Genomic DNA, 15,826 nt, shown 5'->3' on the forward strand with positions numbered 1-15,826 from the left:
ATTTAGCTCAGTGGTTTCATTGCCTGCTGTGCAAGCGCAAGGACCCGAGTTTGATCCCCGGTACCAAAAAAAAAAAAAAAAAAATTCCAGCTCCTTACTAGCTTATGGAAGATATTTTTCTCACCTACAAAATAGGGGTGAATAATAAATATTCATGATTTCTTGTAGGAGTTTTGAAAACTTGTTTGAAGCTAGGCACATTGGCACATACCTGTAATCCCAGCTACTTGGAAAGTTGAGGCAGGAGGATTGCAACTTAGTGAGACCCTGTCTCAAAATAAAAATGGTTGAGGATGTAGCTCAATGGTAGACAGCCTGTAGGTTCAATGTCCAGTACCACAAAAAAAAAAAAAAAGAGAGAGAGTTGGAAAACACTGAGAACAGTACCTGGTACACAGGCCCACAGTTGGTGGACTAAATGTTAACTTCCTTCATTTTCTCCCTGCCAGATCACCAAGAGCTGACCTTGCTCAGCATGGGCTAATTGCCAGAGCAGCTGCAGTCTCCCTCTCTGACTATCCAAGATATAACCTCCTGGAAACTCAATATTGAGATTGGCAAAGGGGAGTGACTAATTTGGTCCCAGATTCCCCAAAGCCCAAGGGTGCTTGAGTTGGGATTCAGGGGGAGGACTTCTGGAGTGAGGGAGAGGGCAGTTTGGAAGTGGAAATATAGAGCATTATCATTATCATCATCATCATCATCATCATCATCATCATCATCATCATTTATTAGTTCTGGAGATTGAACCTAGAGGCTTGTGCATGCTAAGCACTCTACCACTGAGGTGTAACCCATCCCCAGGATATATATATATTTTTTGTACCAGGGATCGAAGTTAGGACCTTGTGCTTGCAAGGCAGATGCGATGCCACTGAGCTAAATCCCCAGCCCCTCCTAGGATATATTTTTCAAGATGTGTCCCAAATATTGCTGTATCAGAATTACCTGTGATACTTTTTTGTTTTTTGTTTTTTTGCTTTTTTTTTTTTTTTTTTGGTATCGGGGATGAACTCGGGTCCGAACTCCGGTCCTTGTGCTTGTGCAGCAGGCAGCAAAACCACTGAGCTAAATCCCTGGCCACACCTGTGATGCTTTTTTAAAATTCAGTTTCTGGGCTGGTGTTTTAGTTACTTTTCTGGTTTCTGAGACAAAATATCCAACACCAAAATTAAAGGAGGAAAGGTTTATTGTAACTCACAGTTCGGAGAGGTTTCAGTTCATAATTGGCTGGCTCCAAGGCAGGGTGTCATGACAGAGGGGCATCACAGAGCAGGCAGGCAGAAGGCAGCAAGCAACAACAGCAGCATTCTTTCTGTCTCTTATATTTTATCCAAGTTACCTACTCTTAGGGTGAGTAGCACTCACACCCTTAATCCCAGCATCTCACTGTGAATCAACCCTAGCATCACATCCTTGATCTCAGCATCACAAACCCTAGAACCACCCACTTCTAAAAAGCCCTACCTATGACTATATGAGGCCTTGTGGGGACATCTAGACACAAGCCATAACAGCTGGGGATATAGCTCAGTGTTGTACTACTTACCCAAAATGCACGAGGCTCTGCATTCCATCCCCAGTGTCTCAACCAATCAATCAATACCCTGGTTCTCACACCAGATTAATGAATCAGAAGTACATCCTAAAGTTTGGGAACAACTTCTGTCTTTGCTGAGGATGTAGTTCAGTGGTAGAACACTTGCTTAGCATTTATGAGGTCCTGGATTTGATTTCCAGCATTGCAAAAATAAAGACAAAACCACTTCTCTATGGCTCAGATCACGGAAGTTGTGATCCTCAGGGATCTCAGTGCTCCAGGGCCTGCCACTGACTGCAAGGACATCTGAATTCTAGGCAGGGAAAGGAGAACTGCAAGAAGCAAATTAGGTACACTCAAAGTCACCACTACCTATAGCAAAAAACCAACAACACTAGGGGGCAGCACACACACAGACTTGCAGAAAGAAAAAAACTGCCTGATCTATCTAGGTAAATCTAATTTTATAGGTACTGAAAAGGGGGCACGACCTCCTGACCATCAAAACAGATCTTCTGCCGGGGATTTAGCTCAGTGGTTCCACCACCTACCTCCCAAGCGCAAGGACTGGAGTTCGATCCCTGGTACCAAAAACAAAACAAAAACAAAAACAAAAAACAGAAAGAAAAAAGAAAAAGAAAAAGAAAAGAAAAGAAAACGGATCTTCTCCTGGGTTCTATCTCCAGCACCAAGAAAAAAAATCTAGAGACTGGAGGTATAGCTCAGTAGTAGAGAGTGCATGAAGGAGGCCAATGGGTTTGATCCCCAGCACCACAAACTTTGATTTTTTTTTTTTTTTTTCTTTTTTTTTGGTACGGGGGACCAAACTCGGGGAACTTGTGCTTGAGAGGCGGCAGAACCACTGAGCTAAATCCCCGGCCCGCCAGCATCACAACTTAATGATGAATTAAATCTAAATTTAAAAATTAAACCAGGCACAGTAGCTCACATCTGTAATATCAGCGCTTGGAAGACTGAGGCAGGAGGATCCCTGTGAGCTCGAGGTCAGCTTGGGCTACATAGTGAGTTCAAGGATAGCTTGAACTACATAGACTCTGATTCAAAAAACCAAACCAAGCCAAACCAAACCAAACCAAACCAAAAAAAAACAAAAACAAAAAAGCAAACAGGCAAACCCCCACATTTTGGTACGCATATCGAAGTTGGGGATGAGGAATTGTCAAGGACACTTCATTACCCAGGTGAAAAAACAATAGTAAACAGTCAAAAAGTACAAAGAACAGGGCTGGGGATTTAGCTCAGTGGTTCCACAGGCTGCCTCGCAAGCGCAAGGTCCCGGGTCCAATCCCTGGTACTAAAAAAAAAAAAAGTACAAAGAACACTGGTTTTGGGTTTGAATCCTAGGTCAACTTTTCTCTTTCTTTCTCTCTCTCTTTTGCATTTTGAGAGGGTCTCCATTTGTAGCCCAGGCTAGCCTCAAACTCACAGCAATCCTCCAGCCTTAGCCTCCCAAGTGCTGGGACTACAGGCCTGTGTCACCACACCCAGCTTTCAATTTTTTCTTAGCTTCTTACATGACCTTACAAATGCTGGTCAGTCATCTCCTCATCCTAAAATGGGTTTAAAAATAGCTTTTTGAAGGGGTAGTGGTGATGATTAAACAAAGTATGTTAAGTGTTTAGCAGGTGACTGGCTTCTGGTAAGTGCTCCATAAATGGTGATTGTAAGTAATTACTGCCCACAGTCATGGGATCAACCACATCAGTAGTTCCAGATGTCCCTAAAGAAAAAGGAGGTAGATGGAACCTATTATGACCAAACCATTCCTGTCTTCTCATTTACTTGTTTATCAGATCCTCTTTTTAAAGTACCTTTAAGGGACCCCCAGCTCTACTCCAAATTCTTACATGACTCAAACAACAACTACACCAGAGCCAGTGTATTGCAGACAATGGCATACTGTCTGACACATGAGCCCAACCTAGGACCCCCTCAAAGGAGCCATGTAGTTCTAGTTTCTGTTCCCTTTCCTGTGCTTCACCCTACTCCCAGCCACAGTAGCATTTGCAAGCCTCCGAGCACACTGGCTGGCTCCAGGGCACCTAGAGGCAGATCTTTAACAGGAAGTCTTGGGGGGAATATTTCCTCCTAAGAATCTGGACCTCTAGGCCTGGGCCACTTCTGTCCCTAGGTCTCCCAGAAATAAAACAGGCAAAACAGGGCCGGGGATCTAGCTCAGTGGTTCCGGGGCCTGCCTTGCAAGCGCAAGGTCCCCAAACAAACAAACAAACACAGGCAAAACAAAACCAAAAACAAAACAAAGCCACGAGTGGGCTGTCAGGAGGAAGGGCTCCAGGCCTGAAAGAAGTCTAGACAGGAGATTCTAGTTTCCACCCCCACCCCCACCCCCCGCCAGCCCCTTGGGCAGCTCTTGGTTGTAGCCTGGTAAAATATAATAGTAACTGCCCTCTCTGGTTCACAGGGTGTTCTGAGCCCCAAGAGGAATGTTACTGATGAAGCGCTTTGAAAATTAAAAATCTCCTTGGTTTGGAAGGCGGCACGGAGGCGCTGAGGGGGCTTGATGACCACGGTCCCAGCTCTGCACTGACACTTTTCTTAAAGGCTGGCGTATCTAAGAAGAGCCTCCTAGATCTGCGTGCAGGAAAAAGCTGGGAGGGAAGTACCGTGGCCTGGTCAGGATCGCCCTCTTCTGCCAACCGCGGGGTGGACTGCGTTGCAGGCCCAACAAGAAGCAAAGCTAGAACTGAGCCTGGGCAGGGAGGCAGGAGAGAGCCCAGGCCGGCTGGCTGAGGTGCCGACAGGAGGCGGGGTCTCTCTCACCCTTTTGAGCCACGTGCAGTTGTTTCCTTGTCGGCGTGATCACATGACGCGTCAGCTGACCCGTTACGGTGGAACCCAACGCTGGCGCCCTGCAGCCCAGGCTGCGCCGCGCCCGGAGCGCAGGACCCAGCAGAGGGGTAAGAGCCGCCCCTTCCCCACCCCCGTCCTCTCCTCTGTCGCTGGTTTACCCAGCCATCTGGATCCTAGTCTCTGGCCCTTGCCCACCTCAACCCTCCGGGCCCGGCACCCCGGAAGCCATCGCAAAGAGGGCCGTGGTCAGGCTTAGCCCCGTGCTGCCCCCAGGCGCCCAGGAGGAGATGGCCCAGGGGAGCAAGGGGCGGGAAGTCGCTCTTACCACCCGGGCCGTTGGCTGGTCCCCAGCCCCAAGCCCAGACATGGAGGAGCTGCTCAAGTGCGTGGAGAGGGACCTGAACATCGATGCCCGGCAGCTGGCTCCGGCCCCGGAGGGCACCCACGTGGTGGCCCTAGTGCCCGTCCGCTGGCTGGCCAGTCTCCGCGAGCGCCGGCTGGGACCCTGCCCCCGCGCAGAAGGCCTGGGCGAAGCGGAAGTCAGGACTCTGTTGCAGCGCTCTGTACAGAGGCTGCCCTCGGGCTGGACGCGCGTGGAGGTGCATGGGCTGCGGAAAAGGAGACTGACCTACCCACTGAGTGGAGGCCTGTCCTTTGAGGAGGGATCTTCCAGCCCTGAGACCCTCACTCGCTTCATGCAGGAGGTGGCTGGCCAGAATTACCGCAATCTGTGGCGCCATGCATACCGAACTTATGGGCGGCCCTATAGTCATACCCGTACCCCCTCAGCTGTCCCTGCCCTGGACTCAGTAAGGCAGGCTCTGCAGGGGGTCTATGGTTGCTCCTTCCTGCCAGTGGGCGAGACCACCCAGTGCCCATCATATGCTAGAGATGGTCCCTGTCCCTCTCCGGGAAGCCCGGCCTGTCCCAGCCTTTTGCGAGCTGAGGCTTTGCTGGAGTCACCGGAGATGTTATATGTGATACACCCTTATGTACAGTTCTCCCTGCATGATGTAGTCACCTTCAGCCCTGCCAAGCTGACCAACAGCCAAGCCAAGGTGCTTTTCATTCTCTTCCGTGTGCTGAGGGCCATGGATGCCTGTCACCGCCAAGGCCTGGCCTGCGGGGCTCTGTCTTTATATCACATTGCTATTGATGAGAAGCTTTGCAGTGAGCTCCGGCTGGACCTGAGTTCTTATGAGATGTCCATGAAGGATGAGAACAAGGAGACCCCTGTAGTGAGGGATGGAACAGGTATTAAATCTGAAAAGGAGGAAGCAGGGAGTCCTGGGTGTCCCATCTGCCGCGAGGAGCTTAAAGGCCTTGTGCTAGACTGGGTCCATGGTAGAATCAGCAACTTTCACTACCTCATGCAGCTGAATCGGTTGGCAGGTAGGCGGCAGGGAGATCCCAACTATCACCCAGTGCTGCCCTGGGTGGTGGACTTCACCACACCCCACGGGCGCTTCCGAGACCTGCGTAAATCCAAGTTCCGCCTCAACAAGGGGGATAAGCAACTGGACTTCACTTATGAGATGACTCGGCAGGCATTTGTAGCGGGTGGTGCAGGCAGTGGGGAACCACCTCATGTTCCTCACCACATCTCAGACGTGCTCTCTGACATCACGTACTATGTATACAAGGCTCGGCGCACACCCCGGTCAGTACTCTGTGGACATGTCCGAGCACAGTGGGAACCTCATGAGTACCCTGCTAGCATGGAGCGGATGCAGGCCTGGACACCTGATGAGTGCATCCCTGAGTTTTATACTGACCCCTCTATTTTTTGCTCCATCCACCCTGACATGCCTGACCTGGATGTGCCAGCCTGGTGCAGCTCTAGCCAGGAATTTGTGGCTGCCCACCAAGCATTACTGGAGAGCCGTGAGGTGTCCCAGGACCTGCACCACTGGATTGACCTCACCTTTGGCTATAAGCTCCAGGGCAAGGAAGCTGTGAAGGAGAAGAATGTGTGTCTGCACCTGGTAGATGCCCACACCCACCTGACCAGCTACGGTGTGGTACAGCTCTTTGATCAGCCCCATCCCCAGCGCCTGGCTGGGGTCCCTGCCCTTGGCCCTGAGCCTCCAGTCATCTCTCGGCTGTTGGTCCAGGCCATCCAGGAGGCCACAGGCAGGGAGGACTTCCCACGACCACTCACAAATGGTGTAGGCAGGTTGGTTTTAGAGGCCACTCCATGCGAGGCTGGCTGGACCAGAGACAGGCCCGTGGCAGGCGAAGATGACTTAGAGCAGGCCACAGAAGCTCTGGATTCCATCTCCCTCCCTGGGAAAGCAAGTGACCAACTGGGCACCTCCTCCAGTCAAGCCCCCAGTGGTCTCCTGTCTTTCTCAGCTGCTTCTGGCCCTCGACCAGGCCGCAGGAACAAAGCCACTGGGGCAGACCTTGGGGAGGGTGAGGAGGGGAAGATCCTTCTCCCTGAGGGTTTCAGTCCCTTGCAGGCCCTGGAGGAGCTGGAGAAAATGGGCAACTTCCTGGCCAGAGGCCTAGGGGGCCAGCTGGAGGTGCCTGAGCAGCCTCAAGTCCAGCCACCTGTGCAGCTGCAGGACCTCTTCCAAAGGGACATGCAGGCACTGGGTGTCCTGTTGGCTGAGATGGTGTTTGCCACTAGGGTCCGGACACTGCAGTCTGATGCCCCCTTGTGGGTACGCTTCACAGCTGTTCGGGGGCTGTGTGTGTGCCACCCCAAGGAGGTCCCTGTGTCTTTGCAGCCGGTGCTGGACACACTCCTGCAGCTGAGTGGATCTGAAGGCTCTGTGGTAGCAAAGAGAGGCAAGCTGAACCCACTGTTTGAGTACAAACCCATCTCCCAGGGATTGCCCCCACCCAGCCCAGCCCAGCTTCTCAGCCCCTTCAGCTCTGTAGTTCCCTTCCCTCCCTACTTCCCAGCACTGCACAGGTTCATCCTCCTGTACCAGGCAAGGCACGTGGAGGATGAGGCCCAGGGACGGGAGCTGGTGTTTACTCTGTGGCAGCAGCTGGGCTCAGTGCTAAGTGATATCACTCCTGAGGGCCTGGAGATCCTGCTGCCCTTCGTGCTGTCACTCATGTCTGAGGAGCACACGGCGGTGTACACAGCCTGGTACCTATTTGAACCTGTTGCTAAGGCACTGGGCCCCAAAAATGCCAATAAGTACCTCCTGAAGCCTCTCATTGGTGCCTATGAGAGCCCCTGCCAGCTGCACGGGCGCTTCTACCTGTACACCGACTGCTTTGTGGCACAGCTGATGGTGCGGCTGGGCTTGCAAGCCTTTCTGGTCCACCTGCTGCCTCATGTCCTGCAGGTGCTGGCTGGTATGGAGGCCTCACAGGAGGAGAGCAAGGGCTTTGGGGGGGCCACTGAGGATGAGGAAAGTGAGCTCCCAGGGGCGGGGTCCACCTCCTGTGCCTTTGGTGAGGAGATGCAGATGGATGAAGAGGCAGCTGGCTCCTCGGGGTTGGGGCTTCCAGACTACACATCTGGTGTTAGCTTCCACGACCAGGCTGACCTCCCTGAGACGGAGGACTTCCAAGCTGGGCTCTATGTAGCTGAGTCTCCAAAGCCCCAGGAGGTTGAGGCTGTGAGCCTGGGGCGGCTGAGCGACAAGAGCAGCACCAGTGAAGCCTCCCTGGGGGAGGAGCGGACTGCAGATGATGGCGGTGTCCCTGTGGACAAGAACAGCCTCAGGTCAGGTGACAGCAGCCAGGATTTGAAACAAAGTGAGGGCTCCGAGGAGGAAGAGGAAGAGGAGGAAGGCTGTGTGGTGGAGGAGGAGGAAGGGGAGCAAGAGGAAGTCACTGGGGCATCTGAGCTCACTCTGTCCGACACGGTGCTATCCATGGAGACAGTTGTGGCCAGTGGCACCAGAGGAGACAGGGAGGAGGAAGAGGAGCCCCTCACAGAGGAGTCAGAAGGCAAAGAGCAGAAGATACTCCTTGGTGAGTCCTTAGATCTGGGAGGTATTGGCGGGCCCCTCCCCTGCTTTTCCTTTAGCATTGCTCTGCCAAACAGTGGGTCCAGTGTGGATGTAAGCAGTGTGGTTGTAACCTGCCTTGGTGGAGTTCACGTCTAGCAGAGATGATGCTGAGGGGAGACAGTCTCATGTAGTGTAATATGTCAGTACTATGATTGAGTAGAAATGGGGCTTAGATCTAGTTTCAGCGGTCAGAGAAGCCTTTCCTGAAAGTAGGGAAACAAGGCTGGGGATGGAGCTCAGTGGTAGAGTTTTTGCCTTGAATGCACTGCTCTGGATCAAACCCAGCAAGGCAAGAAACAGAGAAGATAGGGGCAATTGAGGTTCATAGGAATGTGAAGTAGATAGTCAAAAATGTGAGCATGGGAGGCAGGAGGAGCCTTCCAGGCTGAGGCTGCCATGGTTCAGTAGTGTAGGAAAGAGGCCAGAGAGGGGCTTGGGCTGGGCTCAGTGGCAGAGGTGCAGCCAAAGGTGGTGGGGTGGGGTGGGGTGGGGTGGGGTGGGAGGAGTGCTGAGCGCTGCTATCTGATGAGCTCAGGGCCTGCTCCTGCCCTGCAGATACAGCCTGCAAGATGGTCCGCTGGCTGTCTGCCAAGCTTGGCCCCACGGTGGCCTCTCGCCATGTGGCCCGGAACTTGCTGCGCCTGCTGACATCTTGTTATGTTGGTAAGCCTGTGCTCAGTGCTGGAGACTGGGTTTCCTGCCAGGCCTTCTGCCCATCTTTAGCCCTCTCTAGAAGATCCTTCCCACCCCTACCTCAGACCACTCCCTGGGCAGATCCTGGGTCCCAGTCTGTAAGCTCCTTCTTCCTTCCTTGGCTAGGGCCAGGGTGGATCCCACGCTAGACAGAGCAGGAGTAGCTTCTCTCCTGCCCTTCACTAGCTGTTCAAGGCTGCTGGCCCTTCCTTGGCAGGGCCCACTCGGCAGCAGTTTACGGTCAGCAGTGGTGAGAGTCCTCCGTTGGGCGCCAGCAACATCTACCAGAAGAGGCCAGTGGTGGGCGATGTAGTGTCGGGGCCTGTGCTCAGCTGCCTCCTCCACATTGCCCACCTGTATGGGGAGCCTGTCCTCACCTACCAATACCTGCCCTACATCAGCTACCTGGTCAGTTGCTGGTCTTGCAGGCCCAGGGGGGAGGCTGAAAACCTATGGGTTGGCAACTCACTGGTAGCCTAGTTCTTATCAACTCTGTGGCCCCAGGTGGCTCCAGGTAGCAACTCAAGCCCCAGCCGACTGAACAGTCGCAAAGAGGCGGGGCTGCTTGCGGCAGTGACACTGACTCAGAAGATCATCGTGTACCTCTCAGACACGACCCTCATGGACATCCTGCCCCGGATCAGCCATGAAGTCCTGCTGCCTGTGCTCAGCTTCCTCACCTCCCTCGTCACAGGGTAGGGCCCTGTCGCACCCCTGTGGCAGGAGCTACCTGGCTAAGGGGTCACACCTAGAAGGGACTGCGAAGTTCAAGGGAGAGGAGATAACACTGAGCTGGGTGTCAAGAATCCTGGTTCTGGGCTAGGGGTGTAGCTCAGTAGTAGGGCAGTTGCCTAACATGTTTATGAGGCACTGAATTCAATCCCCAGCACTGAAAAGAAGAAAAGAAAAGAAAAAAGTGCTGGTTCTGATCCTGGCTCTGTGACCCTGAGCAAACCATAGTGTTCTCCTGTCCCTCTGTTTCGTCATCTAGGCTGGGCAAATTGGTCTTGGAGCTCCCAGTAGACTGGTTGAGTCCTGCAGAGTGGGGTCTAGGGCTCATGAGCTCCGTTTCTAGGTTTCCAAGTGGGGCCCAGGCTCGGACTGTGCTGTGCATGAAGACCATCAGCCTCATTGCCCTGATTTGCCTGCGCATTGGACAGGAGATGGTCCAGCAGCACCTGAGCGAGCCCGTGGCTATCTTCTTTCAAGTCTTCTCTCAGCTGCATGAACTTCGGCAGCAGGTGGGCAGAGCTGCCAGGCTGGGGCAAGCTGTGCCTGGACTGTGAACTCGCTGACATCTGGGCTTCCCACCCACAGGATCTGCAGCTGGACCCCGAGGGATGTGATGAGGGCCAGCTGCCAGAGACGGCCTTCTCTGATGGGCAGTGGCGGCCAGTGGACCTCGGGCTGTTGGATGAGCTGCAGAAGGTGTTCACCCTGGAGATGGCGTACATGATCTACGTGTCCTTTTCCTGCCTGTTGGGTACTGTCGTAACACACTCCCACACGCAGCCTTCTGGCTGTTTCTTCCCAGGGGAAGGCCCCATGCTCTACTTCAAGAGTCAGCAGTAGATTTTAAGCACAGTTTTTTGGGGTCAGATAAAAGGGATTTTGCTTTAGACCCTAAGTCCCAAGGTGACATTAAACTGGGACTAAGCATGAGCCATAAAGACAGGCTCAGAGGGTGGCATGTAGTGTCCCTGAGAAAGGCAGGGGCAGGAGATTGATGTACTGACCTACTGATGGTCTCCATAAGTTGTCTGTAAAGGAATGTGTGGTCTACCATTTTTGTAGCTTCTGCTGTGGGCCAAGTACCCTGCTGGGCATTTCTATATTTCATCTCCCTGCATAGGATGAGCAGCTCCATGGCTAGATGTATTATCACTCCCCACTAAATTTTAAACCCTAGGAGGACAGGGCACCACTGTCTAGTTACCATTCTGTTTCTGATGCCCAGCATGACGTCTGGCCTGTAGAGATGACACCCATGTGTATGTACTGAGTGAATGAATCCATGTTTTACTGGGGAGGAAACCAAGGGCAGAGATGAGGACTTACTGCTCAGAGTTGTGCAGTCAGTACCTTCCCTGTCTTCCGTGGTTCCTCAGCCCTTGGATGGGTAGTGGCAGCCACCTGCCATCTTCCCTGATTATAAGACCTCTCCTCCTCCCATCCAGGTGACATCATCCGGAAAATTGTCCCCAACCACGAGCTGGTTGGGGAGCTGGCGGAACTATACCTGGAAAGCATCAACACAAGCAGTCACAACCCTGCCAGTGTGGAGCCCACCATGGCCAACACGGACCCCGAGTGGGACCCCCAGAGTGGGGGCTCTTCCCAGGATGATGGCCACTCAGGGACCTTTGGGAGTGTCCTCATTGGGAATCGAATCCAGATCCCCAATGACTCTCAGCCTGAGAACCTTGGCCCACTGGACCCCATCTCTGGGATGGGTGGTGGAGGCCTTGGCTGTGGGAGTGAAGACAATGCCCTGAAGCGAGAGCTGCCACGGAGTGCCCATGGGCTAAGCGGGAACTGGCTGGCATACTGGCAGTATGAGATTGGCGTGAGCCAGCAAGATGCCCACTTCCACTTCCACCAGATCCGCCTGCAGAGCTTCCCTGGTCACTCAGGGGCTGTCAAGTGTGTGGCACCCCTGAGCAGTGAAGACTTCTTCCTGAGTGGCAGCAAGGATCGTACTGTGCGCCTCTGGCCACTTTACAACTATGGGGATGGCACGAGCGACACAGCCCCCCGACTCATCTATGCCCAGCACCGCAAGAGTGTCTTCTACGTGGGCCAGCTTGAGGCCCCACAGTATGTGGTGAGCTGTGACGGGGCTGTGCACGTCTGGGACCCCTTCACAGGTGAGCGGGCCAGGTGAGGTCTGTTCTGTTACTGCTATACTGTGCCCCAGTGGGCTGCTCGGAACTGGGACCGACTCTTCGAGGGTGTGTAGAATGGTATGTTTTGGGGGGAGACTCATGCAAGGATGCCAGAAGAAGGAGCGCTTAGGGCTTAGATAAGAGTTTGAATTTGCTCTATCAACTTACTTGCTGTGTGAACTTGAGCAAATTACTTTGCTGCTAAAGGCATCAGTTTTTGCATCTGTAAAATAAGAATCATAAAAACTGGTTTAGAAGATCGTACACATAGGAGTTTGGCTTAATGTGTAGTGTGTAGTGTGTAGTACGTATTTGATAAATGCTCGCTTGATAGCTTTTTGCCATCATTGTAGGGAGAAGCATGATTAAAGGGAGGGGATGTGGGCCGGCGATTTAGCTCTGGAGCCACTGCCTGCCTTGCAAGCATGAGGTCCCGAGTTCGATCCCCGGTACCAAAAAAAAAAAAAGAGAGGGGATGAAATAAGATGCAGGGAGTAGATATAGGGGCAGATACAGAGAGGTGGCATTTATCAGGGGGTACTGTGCAGAGAAAGGAGGTTTCTCTGGGGGTGGAAACCCACCCTGGCCACAGAAGCAGGAAGGTAGGAGAATCCAGAAACCTCTTTAGCACTTTATGAGGATCCCTGGGGGATGGGAAGTAGGTGTGGGGTAAGTCAGGGGGCTGGAAATGGTGGGGGCTCTTTCATCGGCTGTTGGGATCCCAGATGCATCATGCCTTTTCTTTCCAGGTAAGACCCTGCGCACAGTGGAGTCATCAGACAGCCGGGGACCCCTGACCGCTGTGGCTGTCGTGCCTGCCCCCCACACCAGCATCACCATGGCTAGCTCTGACTCCACCCTGCGCTTTGTGGACTGCAGGAAGCCTGGTCTGCAGGTCAGAGGGTGTCTGGTGCCTTGAGCCCTTTCCTAGTTCTCTGGGGCACCAGGAGGAGGAGACTCACATAGAGAGAAAGCCGGGATGGTGTCCTGGGGTGCTTGTGAATTTCTCCTTAGAGATAGATAAATCTGTCTTTCATAGCAGTAACTCTACAGACAGACAGGATGCTGGCCTGTGATAGGGCTGGGTTCTGGGCTTTTTCTTTGCCTGCATGGGGCCTAAACCCAGGCCTTCCAGCCATGTGGGCTTGGGTGGTGAGTGGGATCTTGAGGAGAGTGGCTACTATGGCGCCTCAGTGCAGTCTCCATCTACAGCACGAGTTCCGCCTGGGTGGTGGGCTGAATCCTGGGCTCGTCCGCTCCCTGGCAGTGAGCCCCAGTGGCCGTAGTGTTGTGGCTGGCTTCTCCTCGGGCTTCATGGTGCTCCTGGACACCCGCACGGGCCTGGTTCTGCGAGGCTGGCCAGCCCATGAGGGAGACATTCTGCAGATCAAGGTAATGACAGGCTTGGTCCCTTTTCCCTCCTCAGTACCTGGCTGCAGTCGCTTACCTCTACTTAAGTCCTGCCCAGGGATAGGCTTGGGCTGGTGTCCCTTACATTCAGGAGCTAGCTGCATAGCAGGGGCCTCTGTAGGAAGCAGGCTCTGGGGGTGGGAACCAGGGGCAGAGCTAACCCTGCAGCTCCATGGAGATGTTCTAATAAGTAACCCTTGTCCATATTTGTCTTGCTTGGAGGATCAGGGGTCAGGCCCTGTCCGTGACCCATTTCAGGTTAAATAAAGCTCAGCTGGGATGCTGTTTACTGCCCCCAGACCACTGAGCAGAGTCCATGCTCCTGGCTGGGCTGTCCTGGTGGGGGCAGGAGTAGACCTGGGCATGGGGATCCTGCTCTTACCCCTGCCCCTGCCCCCCTTCTCAGTCACAGGCTTTAGGGAACCGCTCAGGTCTGTGAGGGGAGGAACAGGGCTACTTGGGGGAGAATTTCTCTAGACAACTGGAACTCTTCTCAGCTTGGGTGGCCAGAGGATGTGCACTGCTACTGTTGAAGGCAGTCTGCCCCTGGCTGCCTCTAGAATTTAGAGATACCCCAGGTTCCAAGTGTCTCTAAACTCTGACATTCCAGGAAAGTGTCAGGAGTCCTACAGGGCAGCTTGGGTGTTAATCCTGGCTCTGCCACTCCTAGCTCTGTGACCTTGATATGATTACTTTACTCTTTTTTTCTTTCCTCTTTTTTTTCTCCTGGCACTGGGGATGGAACCCAGGGCGTCATGCATGCTGGGCAAACACTCTACTACCAAGCTACATCCCCTTGTATAATTACTTCTCTGAACCTGTCCCTCCCTTCCCCTGTAAAATGAGGATAATGGTATCATCTACACCATAGGCTTTATTTTTGTTGTTTTGTTTTTTTGTGACAGGGTCTTGCTTTGTAGTGCAGGCTGCCCTTGAACTCACAGTGTTTCTCGTGCCTCAGCCTCGTGATTATAGGGACCATAGACTTGATTTGAAGGTTAAATGTGGTATTGGGGGCATGCCTGGCACAATGCCTGAACATAGTAAGTTCTCAAATGAAAGTGATGACTAGGTTAATTACACTTACCATATCATTGTTAATTATGTATAACCCCATCACCCTCTTGGCATGGCCTATCTTCCCAGTGTGATGTGAGAGGAAACCAGAAGACTTGCGGCCTGGCAGGTATACAGGAGGCCTCAGGTCCCCATTAAGGCTCTCTTCTCCCCTGGCAGGCAGTGGAGGGGAGTGTCCTGGTCAGCTCCTCCTCCGATCATTCCTTGACTGTCTGGAAGGAGCTGGAACAGAAGCCCATGCACCACTACAAGTCAGCATCGGACCCCATCCACACCTTTGACGTGTATGGCAGCGAGGTGGTCACTGGCACTGTAGCCAACAAGATTGGCGTTTGCTCCTTGCTTGAGCCACCATCCCAGGCCACCACGAAGCTCAGTTCTGAGAACTTCCGTGGCACGCTCACCAGCCTGGCCTTGCTGCCCACTAAACGCCACCTCCTGCTGGGCTCAGACAATGGCATCATCCGCCTCTTGGCATAGGCTCAGGGGGGAGTTGGCTGGGCACAGGGTGGGCTGATGTTTCCCAGGAGCCCAGCTGTTACCCTTAGCCCACCAGGCAGGCTCAGGCCCCATGCCCTGTGTTCCAGCTAGGTCCTCCACCTGGGTCCCAGCTCCTGAAACCCCAAAGCCATTAGGGCTGCCAGAAGGGATCTCACTCATGGCTTGGAGAGTTGCTACTTCAGCCAGCAGGAAGTAAGGAAAGCAGGGCAAATTCATTTCTTTCCTCTTGGCCCACATGGGGACAGGGAAGGAAGATCCAGGAAGGAGAAGGAGGACTGGATTTGCCGAGTCAGACTCTAGCCAAGCTCCCCTCAACCCCTGACTTTACTAGGCTTTCTCTGCCCCTGTCCCCAGAGATAAGAAACTGTCTCGGTCCAGGACACTGATGGTGCTTGGACTCCAGCCTAAGGAGGGCTGGCCATGACCCAGGAGTTAAGGGCCATGGTTTGAGGTTTAAGTGTCTGCCCAGCCAGGCCCTACTCAGTGTGGGACCAGGGAGGGAAGCAGGACATGACCAGGAGAGAGAAGGTAGGCCAGGCCAGCTGGTGCCTGCCAGGAATGACCCCATTCCTTGCCTTCCCATTCCTAACCACAGTGTTTGTGCCTTGAGTTGAGGAGGCAGCTGCTGGGTCCAGAACCCCTGGGGGGTGGTGTCCAGGAACCCTGAGAGAAGGGGTGAGAAGAATCATCTCTGCCTCCCAGGCCTCTCCCAGGAGCAGGAAGCACCTAGACATCTCTGGGTCTTCATCTGACGCCGAGATAAGATTTGAGGCCTGGCCCCTACTGCCTCTTCACTATTTGCAATAGATGTAAATATGATCAATAAATCCTTTGGAAGAGCCACGGAGTGGAGTGAGGCTTGTCTTTTTTTTTCGAGACAAGTGTTGCCATTTTGCCTAGGCTGAGCTCAA

The 15,826-nt window shown here is 53.3% G+C and overlaps 1 protein-coding gene across 2 annotated transcripts; it reads left to right on the plus strand.

Moving 5' to 3' along the window:
• The first annotated feature begins 3,999 nt into the window (after positions 1 to 3,999).
• Wdr81 (WD repeat domain 81) lies at positions 4,000 to 15,762 on the plus strand. Of its 2 annotated transcripts, XM_013076870.3 has the most exons (11): positions 4,380 to 4,479; positions 7,105 to 8,311; positions 8,905 to 9,012; positions 9,260 to 9,450; positions 9,547 to 9,737; positions 10,118 to 10,283; positions 10,360 to 10,525; positions 11,220 to 11,909; positions 12,677 to 12,822; positions 13,140 to 13,319; positions 14,574 to 15,762. In XM_013076870.3, the coding sequence occupies exons 2-11, from the start codon at positions 7,441 to 7,443 to the stop codon at positions 14,892 to 14,894; spliced, it is 3,030 nt and encodes a 1,009-aa protein (XP_012932324.1). In that variant the 5' UTR covers positions 4,380 to 4,479; positions 7,105 to 7,440; the 3' UTR covers positions 14,895 to 15,762. The 2 variants fall into 2 exon arrangements, with proteins under 2 accessions (XP_004857201.2, XP_012932324.1); XM_004857144.4 differs by having other exon boundaries at positions 4,000 to 8,311.
• The last annotated feature ends 64 nt before the right edge of the window (positions 15,763 to 15,826 follow it).

The sequence above is a fragment of the Heterocephalus glaber genome, unplaced genomic scaffold, assembly GCF_053883595.1.
Source record: "Heterocephalus glaber isolate CG9 unplaced genomic scaffold, H.glaber_assembly_v1.0 deba00001564, whole genome shotgun sequence".
Lineage (NCBI taxonomy): Eukaryota > Metazoa > Chordata > Mammalia > Rodentia > Bathyergidae > Heterocephalus > Heterocephalus glaber.